Genomic DNA, 12,453 nt, shown 5'->3' on the forward strand with positions numbered 1-12,453 from the left:
CAGTACTCCCCAGGTCTCAACATTATTGTCTCCTCCTTCAGACAGAAAATGTGTATTTTCCGGAAGCTTCACATAAAAGTTCAAAATGTTAACTTAGGATAACCCCACAAATTGTTTTTGTCAGTACATTTACTGTACAAACTATTTAAGCGATGTCACTATAAAATCAAATAATTATCAACCTACTGTCACTTCTGAATAATTTCACTAGCAATTTCTGAACTAAAAGGAGTATGCAGAGTTATGGAATGCAAAATAACAAGGTCACAAATGCAAAAAAGGGTCTGAAGGTAAAGAGAAGGAGAAAAAAGGAGCAAACCAACACTCTGGAAATTGAAAGCCAGTAAGACAATCAATTATGCAGTGAATCTGACTAGGAAACACTACACAAAACAGTGAACAACAATTTGTAACCAGACAAAGCTGTTAACCGTATATTAATGAATATGAATAATATGAATATGAATAAAAATTGCTCAGACTTACAGAAAAAATAAAACACATAAAAAAATGTTAATAAAAAGTTATAATATTCAATGGAAGATTACACTAAATCTTTTGCTTTACTTTTTTAACATTTTTGTGCCAGGATTCTTTATTGACAGTCATCTGTTGCTCTTCAAAAATAGCACCTTCATAACCAACATCTACCTTCACAAATCCCACAGCTGTTTCAGTACCTTCTGACTGAAACATACCACTGAGTTGTATTTCAAAGTCTTTTTCACCGAAAGATGCAGAAGGATTTTCAGTTTTATCAACTACAAGACATTTAACACAAATCTAAACAGACAGCTGCACTGTGAAAGAATGGAGTCAACAGTAACATTATTTAAAATCATCCAAACTTTCACTTACACTCACATGCATATTTTACCTGAAGATGGCCGTACTCCTCATGGGAGAAGACCTCGTCTCCTGTGTGTGCACTGAAAACAGAATGAAGACATCCAGATGGTTTGGGGTCTTGCTTAAATTGCTGAACCTAAAGGCGAATTTAAAGGCAAAACATAAATCAGAGTCAATAATTTCAGTACATTTGGCAACCACAAATTCATTATGTAACTAAAGTATTTGAAAATTTATTGCTATGACCACTATATAAAATTTATAAAAAACAGTTACTGAAACTTACCAGAGTATATACTTAAAGTGTACATAAAGAATATAAATATTCAACACATCTATCTAACCTGTAATAGACAGGCACAGATGCTTAGTCACTTTCTTCTGGACAAACACCACCTCATTTTGCTGGTGCTGAAATCTCAGTAGAAAGCATATCACTCCTACTTTGAATTCACAGGTCTGAAATGCACACATAGAATTCTGACCCATGACCTCTCAGCTGGCTCACCATCTTTCCCTAGCAGAGGGCCATGAATTCCAACTACTTTCTCACATACGGGGCACCTCCCCTTCTCACCTTCCTGCCCTGTCCTTATCCATCCAGAGTGTTCCAGTCACCTGAGCTATCCTACCACACAGCTGTGATCCTATGACAGCCCTGGAGCTGCGCACACAGCTCTAATTCGTCCTTTTAATTCCCCATGCTGCATGCACTAGTGTAAGGCATTGCTGAGCGGCACCCAAATATGCTGATTTCCCAGAAAGGGTACAAGAGCTTTCTATTCCATAATGCTGTCCCACAGGTACCTCCTTATTTTCACACCTGCTCTTGGAACAATTCCATCTGAGTTAATGTTGTGTGCCTTCTGTTCACATCACCTTAAACTCTTTGCTTGCCTACCCCATCACCACTTGATTGTTGAGCAGTCTCTCTCCCCCTCACCATTCCTAATTTAAAGCTCTTACCAGAGTGCAAAAATTATGTTAGCAACAAGAATTTTAGTAATTTTTCTTAATTACAATCAAGAAAACCTAATAATTCTTGTTGTACAACTTGACAATGTGACAAATTATTGTTATTGATACTAATAATTTTTAAGCCTTCTGGGTTATAGATGTACAAAGTGTTCAGAAATCACCACAGGCAGATCACGTAACAAATGAAAAGCTATAAGAGCCAAGAATCTGGCATAAAAGAGAACATGGCAAAATACTGGAAAACATGGGAGCACAGTTTGTGACATTCGGATATTCAGTGAAATGTTTACAGATACTAGATGCAAAGCTGATAGCTTAGAAAGAAAACAAAAATATTATAGATAGGAAGAATAGTAACCCAAATTAAAATGACTTTTTATTCATGGACACTATTATTGGACCTCAGAATGAGCCTCTATGATACAGAATTTCTTACAATAGAGATGGAATGCAGTAAGCCAAGTATTAATGCAGGAAGTTAACAATAAAGGAGTGAAACAAGAACCACAGTGGTTTTAAAGTAGTTTTGATTCCCTTTTTTTGTCACGAATTACAATGTCTGTGACATCAGGAAACCATGTGAGTAAACAATTTGCATTCTCCGAGAGCTGCCACTAGGGCACAAAAAGGAAATCAAATTCACAAAAAAAAAAAAAAAAAAAAAAGAATGAAGGTAACAAAGAAGAGCCTTCTCTGTATTTTCTCAACTTATGGTATGCGCTCCAACAGTTACTGAATTTTCTAGCCACCATTGTAAGTACTTGGTCCACATTTAACAAAACTTTCAATACTGATCATATCTTCAGGACATGTTCTTCTCTACCAACAAATCATACATGGCATATAAGTACATGCCCCAGAAGTAAGCAAGTGAATAACATCTTGTGGAGTTCTCATGTCCAGTCCATGAACATATCTGACATAGTTTAGGTCATAACTCATTTATTTGCAAGCAATACAATATAATATCTGCAATTTTTGTCACAAGCAGCATCATCTATTCAAGCCATGCTTTGGGTATATAGAATAAATATTATTAAAAAATACCTTCCTTCTACATGAGGCCAGCACATAGAGTCTCTCAGAATAAAGTCCTGTTTGACTTAGGTCTGTTAGGTACTAGAGACTGATTATGACTACACTGCAGGAAGACCTCGTAAGCTCAACGAATACTGGAAAGCTGCTGCCAAAGTAACTAAGCAACATAATCAAAATCATCACATAGGTATGGATAACAACTGCAAGTACAATAACCAAGTAAACAGTATCCCGCTTTAGCCAGAAGAAATCCCACATCTTTCCATTTAAGCATGAAAATGACGTTAAAACCCCCCAATTACTTTAGGTTTAAACAGGATAGATAACTGCGAAAGGAACCGAAAGAAGTCTCAAATATAACCCTGCAGTTTACCTCGCAAAACGCTTGTCTCTTCTCTGTCCTGCAACCTGACAATAACAACGCAGCTGTAATACTGCATTTCCCTTTTGAAGTTCATCTATATTTAGAAATCAGTTTTCTCAGTTCAGTTAATTCCTTAGAATTAAGTAAGAGCTTGTGTCCACACTATAGTGTTTTACCTTATCGGCCTGACGCATGTAGCAGTAAAGAATTCCTCTCATACACTTAATAGCAGAATGCTCCAGTTCATGAGTCCTTCCCTTGTCATCATCAATACGCCTGGGCAAGAGAGATAACTTGTAAAACAAATTGGAAATGCACTGAGGGTGAGAAGACACATTAGTGCTTTGGAATATTAAGTACATAGCTAACACTGTTCCACAGTGGGGCCCATACTCATATCAACATATTTACAGCCCTACCCGTCTTTCCTTAATAAAATTAAAAATTAGTTTATGTCGCAACTTATACAAATATTCACATTTCAGAATTTAAAAATTAAAATAGGCCTGATATTTTAACATTGCAAGCCACTATTCTGTGTTCCTTGAGAGATCCAAAACACCAAGGCAACTTCTCTTTAACTCTACTCTATTGTAACCTTCACCATTGCATTCATGTGTTCTGTCTTTTCAAGCTCTCAATTTCTGATTGAGCCTTCCAGGGGGAAAACACATCTGTTAAGTTCCAACAGCATGTCTCTGATACAAATATGCAGACCAGCATAATATCCACTCTGCTACTTCTCAGTCCACTTTATAGCTGTTACTAATTTGATGACAGGTAAGTGGATGATAACTATATTGCAAGCAAAGCATATCCTTTTTCACTACACTTAACATTTTAGTAGTTTATGCTGTGGTTCTACTACCTACATGGAAAATAAGGAAGGCAGTGGTAACTTCAAAAACATATACATCCAGAAATCATGCTATTTAAACAATAATCTTAAATTCAAGAAATGTACTTGCTTTCAGTTTGAAAGGAGTGAAAAAACAACCTCATAAGTAATAAAACCAGAAAATGCAAAATTAATAGGTTAAGATTTTTTTTTAAGCAGGAGGATTTATTCTCACTTTTATCAGACCAATGAAGCACACGTGAAAGCTCATGGTACAGTATTTTTCCTCTATTCACAACAGCAGCACTGGCATGAATCAAGCACAGTAATCTGCATGTAGTAAATAATGCAACCTTCCATGAGTCTTTTATCTTTGCTTGTTTAGCCATTCACTTAATTTCAACCATCAACCTTTGCCAAACAAAGTTCACTGCACAGCATCTGAAGTTCAGGGCCTTGTTCTGAGCATAACTGGGAGTAACAAACTATTTGTCTCCCTACTTTGCTCACCCTTCAACCTGCAACAAATTTCATGTATCACCTTTTATGACAATACACAACGAAAACGAAAGGCTGAATAACTTGGGTAACATCATACCATGGTCTCTTCTATGAGCTGCTGAAAATTCAAAACAATCACCCGTCTCTTTTATTTTTCCTTCTATTTTTTTTAATCTGTTTTGTTTTCAAATGCTTTTATTTCAACAACAATAACGAGGTATTACAAGAAAGATGCAAAAATTTCAATAAAACAAAATAAAGCTGCAATTATACATTCCGACTATAAATTTCCTTTTATTTTTTGCTAGTTTATCAAAACTTTTAAAACCTATTAGATTTCAGGCACAGCATCTCCAGAAGTAAACAGAGAACTCTGCATCTTCTATTTCAAAATGCATAATTTCGTCACATTTCCTAGAAGACAACTTTAACAACTTTCTTCAGAGTGGTGTCAGATACAGAATCTAAAGCAATAAATGGAGACAAAAAAGAAACTCAAAACTTTTTATCTGCTAAGCAGATCATCTTTATTTCAACACTAGCTCCTCATATTGTTTCTGGCCCTACTTCTATGAAATATACTAGAATTTTGCCCAAAAATATGATCACTACCTCAGTACAAGAGGTTGATTGCTAAAAAGAGGAAATTATCCAGTTATCTGCACACCATCATCTTTTCTCAAAACTGCATTTGAGTTATCACCTCTGTTTTCCTGGGTGGCTGGAGTGCCAAGGTTGGAATCAAGGAATACTAAATCTCAGAAAGCAATTTCCATAGTTATTTGACCTAAAGGAGAGGGCATTATTAACAAATTATCTCCCATAGCTCTTAAGGTCATACTACACCACACAAATTCCTAACCTACTTCTCTAAGGAGTCAACTATGGAAATGGAAGAAACAGAAAATAAGAGGAGCTAACAACTGAGACTGCCCACCCTTTGTACCTAGAGAGGAAGACAGCCACTATTATTTCCCAAATACACTTTTCTCAGCATTCAAGGATTCAGTCTGCTACAAGTACCCAGATTGTTACTGCCTGGGACAAATCTGCTTCTGCTTCATACTGTTCTACTGCATTTAAAATAAGTAGTAATCCTTGAGCACAGTTTCCCTCAATAACCTTTATTTTTAATAGCATGCATTAATTCCTCTGTTTCAGAACAGTGGTACCAATTAAATTATATGAAAACATGTTTACTTACCAAAAGTAGAGTGGCATTTTTTAACTAGTAGCTACATAAACATTTTTATCGATATTTGGAAACATTAACTCTATGAGTTTCCAAAACTTTCTTGTTGAAGCTTTATCTTCAGAAACATTCCTAGGGAACTGAGTAACAGAAAGAATGTGAGAGATGTGAATTTAGAAGTTATTCACCTGTAAGCAAGGGCTAATGCCCAGGCACATGCAGCACAGTAAAGACTGTCGTGTACTTTTGCCTTTTGGTTATCCCCATGCGTCTTTGTAGGAAACAGGCCTGTGGTTGGGCTTTGATGAAGCAGCAACGTTGACTTAACTGGAAAAAGTGTGGGGGGGGGGGAAATATTAACACTTACGTTTCTTTCAGTTCCTAAATAGATTTCAGGAATAAATCAAGATGTAAACAACCTGTTAGAGCATGCACAACATAAAACAGACAACAGAGAAAGGTAAGGAGAAAGACATATACAAATTTTTGTTATGTTGGTTTTCAATCAAATTAGACCTTTTTATAAAAATAAACACCCAAAGCCCCCCAGTATTCAAAACTACTTATATGCCTCTGTTCTCATACAATCCACTCCATACAGAATCTCTACAATGCAATCCAGTAACTTCCCTTTTATGAAAAATAATAATAAAAATTTAACAGTTAAACACCAAAGAATCCTACATTTATAAAAAGTACATCTTTAAAAGTACATCTTGCAATGCAACCCCCAATCCCCCCAATCAAAATATACCATCACTTCTTTAACGTGTTATGTTTTTGGCTTAAAATGATCTCATAATGAAAACCATCAAAATTGTCTTAAAATAAGTTAGCTAACAAACAAAACTGGCACTGAAATTAATAACAGAAATTAACTTCTCACAAATCACCTGTCCAACTGTTACAAGTACTACAAGAAAACTTTTATCCATTTAAAGTTTCCTCAGCTGTAGCTGGCTAATGCCACAATAGTAAGTTACCACTTTATCCAGAATAATTCTAAATTCCATCTTACACCTGGACTGGATTTCCAAGTATTTTTCATTTTCAACAAGTGTAATTCAACCCTCCAGTTTTTGCGTCTTCCAAATTCACACCAGAAATTTAGGAAACTATCCTCAAGTAGGAATAATGACACCTAACATGTAAATATCAATTCTAATTCACAATTGGGTTAGTTCAAGCATCAGAAACTGTCAGCAAATTACCTTTACCCCTCCCCATCCAAGATTATCAGGTGCAACAGAAGTTATTCTAGTATTCAACAAATGCAGATGATAATTTTGAACCCAGGTGTCATGGGGAGAATTGAAAGAATGTAAATCCCATGGGTTGAGATAAGAACAGTCCACTGAAGTACCATACAAAACCAATACTACTACCACCATAACATAAGTGATAAGGGAAATAATAGGGAAAAAAATACAAAACTAAAAAGGAAAGAAAAAAAATCCAAACCAATAAACACAAGTTATGCACAACATAATTCCTCAGCACCTGCCAAGCGATACCCAGCCCAACTAAAGTAGTAATGTGGCCCTTCTGCATGACTCCCCCTATTTTATATAGTGGGCATGATGTGCTGTGGTATGGATTACCCCTTTGGCTACTTTGGGTCAGGTGTCCTGTCTCTGCTTCCTCTCAGCTTCCTTTGCCCTCCTCACTGGCAGAGCATGAGAGACTGAAAAGTCCTTGATTGCAGTAAGCATTACTTAGCAACAACTAAAATCATCAGTGCGTTACCAGCACTGTTCTCAGAGTAAAGCTGAAAACACAGCACTGCACCAGCTATGAAGGATAAAAATAACTGTTACAGCTGAACCCAGGACAACAGGTCATGATTTTCCAAGCTATGTACAATATACCCAAATACATGCATTATATTATCACAGGAATGTTATGAGAAATTATAAATGACAGAATGCTTCACCTCTCAGAAAATAAAAATCCTTATTAAATGCTGCAGATACTATTTTAAGAGAAAGCTAATTACTGTCATAACCATAACTGTAAATATTGTAGTCAGTTACACTAGAAATCTTTCATGGTAGGAACAATTTCTAACTTACCAATTCTATAATAATGATCCAACTTATCCCACAAACTTCCCCCCTCTGGTTTTGGAAGGTTAATACTTTTAAGTGGCTCATAAATTGAACCTAAAAAAGAGAAGAGAAAACAAAATCAAGACCAGAATTAGTTTAATAATTGTGCTATTGCTAACAATTACTGCAAGATGATTTTTTGATGTTTATTATATAAAATCACAACTCATCAAATTCCAATTCAAACAAAAGTAGTTGCAATATTTCTAATCTCAGAGAATAATTTTTATACATGTTTATTCTATAGTACCTGTCCAAAAAAACAAGACCTCTATCTGGATCTCTAATGCCTTGTAGATATTTAGCTACATAAATGTAATAGTTTAATTAGCACATGCTACATAAATGTAGCAGTTTAATTATTGAAGACAGCCTATTAAGCGTTAAGGATTTCCTAGGAACATTTTCTTACAAGTATGCTACAGCATCCCTAAGGATTTGTAGAAAAACAGAAGGATAAGGGCCAAAAGTAGCCCAAATTTAACTATGACTTCCCTACCTGCCTTCTAAAATGATGAAGCGTGCAACACCATTAACATTTGACCCATCCTAACCTCATTTTTACCCACCCTAGCAACAACCTTAGCTAATTTCATGACTTGAATCAAAAAAGGGGTTATCTTTTTCTCATGTACTACCAAAGCTTAAATAACCTATTCAACACATAAAGCTCCCAAATTACCTATATTCCAGAGAAATACAATCCTATCAAATCTACGTATTTCCTTCTAAATATCCCACAAATTGACTGCTTTCCTATTTGCACCTGAAAAGCCTGTTTTCCTGATAGCTGAATTGAGCTACCCATTCAGTTTCTTAAAAATTACTGTGGTAAAGCACTTCTAATTTAAGAGTAACATATTGCTCTGCTTCCACATATCACTTCAGCTTCATTTGGTTTTCTGGATGGTAAGATCTCCCAGAGCCATCTGCTAACAGGAAGAGTGAGAATTTCCCTTTTCTGGACTGCATGATGCCCTTCTGACAAGCTCAGAAATCAACTGCTAGGGAAGCCCAACCAACCAAGCAGTCTGGCAGGATGTAGCACAACAGCATGCTGCTATTCAAGCTGCCTCTTTTGCACTCACAGCACATATCCAACCAACCAACAGACAGGAGACTGGCCATACACAAGGTCTCATCTAAATGAAATGAAAGCATGTGCAGTGGTGACACAAACTTTATTTATCAAGTCCTGTGGTGGAGAGACTGGAAAATGCTCCTTGCCTCTCAAGAACTCAAACCTCACCCTCCAAATTAGTATCACTTTTGCTTTGCAATCACAGTAGTTAGAAAAAAGACAAACAAAAAATACCAACAAAAATCCACCCTTCCTTGAGCAGACTCCTGTGGATCTGTTGTGCCTGGATTCTTCGGTGACATTTACCAACACATCTGAGCTTACCCACAGCTTCTAGTTTCCTCACTGGGAGAGGCTAAGTTACAAATAACATGTGCATATAGGGAAAAGGCCAGAGAAGGAAGCATAAAGTGCACAATTTATTTGAGTTGCCTATAGAAACAAAGCTAAAAGAAATGAAGTTGGTCTGTAGTGGAAAAGAAAAACAGTGCATCACAGCTTTTGTATCTTCTCTTTAAAAATCAACAGAATGAAAAGCATGAGAATGCCAAAGCACCATATACAAATTATATTCTTTTAGACGCTTGAAACTTTACTAGACGAAATAAAACAGCCAGAGTAGACCGTTATTGAAACATAAAGGTGAAAAGAATTCAAAGTTCAAGAAAACTGACCCCCCCCAAAAAATATGATGCCTTGAAAGTATCTGTTACATTACTCCTACTACAGATAGGAAATCTTGGTTAAAGGAACATTCAAAATCAAAATTTTATTAATTTTATTAACTTTATTAATTCCTCATTAGCATCTATATAGTTTCCTTTTTGCTTGGGTGTCTAGAACGCTCTGCTGGAAGAGTTCTGGGTAAATTATATTTCATTGTATTACAATTTAATCAAACTCAAGAAACAGACAGGACAAACATGAAGCTAGCTGCTCTTTCCATGTGTTCTTGTAGTGAGACCATAACTCAGCAGAAGCTATTTTTAGGATAGCTAAAAAAAGACCATCTGTGCTCTTTTCCAACATTTAGTTAAAAGCTCATTTAAACAAGATAAAAACCTGCCTCAGAAAGCCATTTTCAATTAGATATCTAAAATTGGTTTTCAAACTAGACAAAAAAAAAAAAAAGCAGCAAGACCTCAACACCTAAACATGAAAGAATGAAACATGCAAATAGTACCCTCAAGGCCTCAGTTTGTACCTGAAAAGCACTCCTGAGAAACAGAACTAGGGTATCAATTTTAAATACAATTTTTCATAAACATCTGACTTCACTGTAATCATACAGTGCGAGTTTTATTGTAGATAAATAAGTAGATATGCTAGGAAACAATACAAAAAATATTTTGTTGATTTATTATTTTTTCAGCTGTTTATCAATGTAACAACCCTACACAAAATTTAAATAGGATGCATGGTCCTTCCACAAAAAAGGAAGTATGCCCATTACTTCCCTACAGAAGTGTACTCCTGCAAGTCTGTAAAAAAAAAAATACAAAAAAAAAAAACCAAAAAAACAAACCAAACAACAACAACAACAAAATCACTAAGAAAACATACAGATAGGAAATCAAAAGTGTTGCTTCTTGCATTAATATACTTAATGTCTTATATGAGAACACTCAAAATCTTTACCACAAGTCCAATTAAATCCTCGATTGTCTCCAAATACTGCACTGACTAAATACACCTAGTATAGTGGGAAGTTCTCTTGAGGTAAGCTATTAGCAGTGTAAATACTTATGCATATACAACCTCTGGAGCTGAGAATATTATGTTACCTTGATGTTACAGTACTTTCCCATTCACTTCACTTTTATTCCAGTTACCCTTGAGATTAGCTATGAACCGCCTAGATGTTTAGATTTAAAAGCTATAGCAAACATTTTGAAACACTTCTCCCATATTCATATATATGGAAGCTTTGAACACCCACACATTCTTCAAGATGGCATCAACTGCAGATATTAAAAACATGTTATCAGAATGGAGTACTGGACCTAGTCTATGGATAAGATTTGGGTACTTCAACTATTGATCATTCAAATTTTTCAAAGCACAGAATTTATAAAAAAATACCAACCAACCAAACACACACCTCCCCGAATTTTGCTTACAAATGGAAACAACATGACAAGAATTTTATTTCTAGAATGAAAGAAAATGATTATTTGCACAATTAATTCAGCACAGACCCTCAAAAACCCTAACAAAAAACAAACAAGCAAAAAAAGGAGCCAACTACCAGATTTCTTTCTAGATTTTGTAAGAATAAAAACTGACCACAGACCTTTAATCTGACACTAGCTCTGGATGCAAGCCAACAGAGGAGACATGAACAAGTTCTGGACTTTAGATAACAATTAATATTTCATTACCCAGGAAGTCACTGGGACTAAAGAGGATTATATTTCTTCATATAGCAAAGTTTAAGAAATGATATCACATGAATAAATCAAATCTTACCAACATCACATTTCCTTTCCCTCTAGACTTCTCCTCAATCTCTCCTGAGCTCAGACTTAATACAGTACTGGAGAGATATAATACAATTTATTCTAATAGTTTTCTGCCATCAAATACCTCTGCTTTTAAGTCCAAACCCATGAACAAGGTGATATCAGAAAATAATCGTCAGAAGCATTTCCACTAGAAGGAAAATTCACTTCTCACATATGTAAATATGTGAACTCTGAGTCCATGAACTGAATGTGCATCAACTGTGCTGTTGCTGGTGGGGATTTTTAATCACTACATAGAGGAGGAAACTACAATCTCACAGCTGACTCTGCTTTGAGCAAAGAGCCTAGAGTAGATCGCTTCCAAACTAAACTGTTTTACAATTCAGTGAAAATACGGCAAAGAAATTCCAGGAGAGAGGCTGAGGGAAGAAGAGAAAGGTATTAAGGTATTCCTCTACCTGAATAAACAGTAGGAGTAAACGCAAGGTCAAAGTATACCTAGGTTGAGTGATAATAAAAACACAGGTAAAATGAGTAAAACCTTGTAGTAGTTTCATTTAAATAGTATTAAAATACAAAAGTTTTAAACTATCACTTATCAAGAAAAATAATGTGTTAGACTGTGCATACAATTCAGTTAGACTTTCATGGAAAAAGAAAAAATATGTATCAATTTATTTTGTCCTTTCTCTACTAGTCATATGAAGTGATTTCTCTCTACAGTACATTACACTTAACAGAAATTACTGATTTCAGGATTTACCATAACTAACAACACACCGAAGTTACTGAACACCAGAAATAAAACACTGACCATGATGTCAGTGCAGAGAAGCTTCTCATAATCAAAGTACACCAGAATGTTAAAGTCTGCGAAGCAAGGCCTGTAAATGCTACAAGCAAGACAGGAAACCATATAGGATACTCAAGGCAGTCACTACCACTTCTGAGAACTCAAAACAATAACTCTTAAAACTACTTAAAATGATAATTTTGCATAATAACATCAAGTACCAATAAAATAATTAAGAAAGAGTAA

General features: G+C 35.5%; 1 protein-coding gene across 4 annotated transcripts in view; it reads right to left on the bottom strand.

Annotated features, from left to right (window-relative positions):
• The window catches only part of PHKB (phosphorylase kinase regulatory subunit beta), an 82,365-nt gene that overhangs the window by 66,838 nt on the left and 3,074 nt on the right, over positions 1-12,453 (bottom strand). For 3 of the 4 annotated variants that reach the window (XM_057402190.1, XM_057402191.1, XM_057402192.1), the window contains 4 exons: positions 7,833-7,922; positions 5,949-6,087; positions 3,406-3,505; positions 878-985 (listed from right to left, as the gene is read on the bottom strand). In XM_057402190.1, the coding sequence (XP_057258173.1) occupies positions 878-985; positions 3,406-3,505; positions 5,949-6,087; positions 7,833-7,922 (437 nt within the window). Of the gene's footprint in view, positions 1-877; positions 986-3,405; positions 3,506-3,961; positions 4,019-5,948; positions 6,088-7,832; positions 7,923-12,453 lie in introns of those variants that run through there. The other variant, XM_057402193.1, reaches the window with a different exon arrangement.

The sequence above is a fragment of the Pezoporus wallicus genome, unplaced genomic scaffold (genome assembly GCF_028554395.1).
Source record: "Pezoporus wallicus isolate ANWC-B61680 ecotype Strahan unplaced genomic scaffold, APGP_CSIRO_Pwel_v1 contig_2393, whole genome shotgun sequence".
In the NCBI taxonomy this organism is placed as follows: Eukaryota; Metazoa; Chordata; class Aves; order Psittaciformes; family Psittacidae; genus Pezoporus; species Pezoporus wallicus.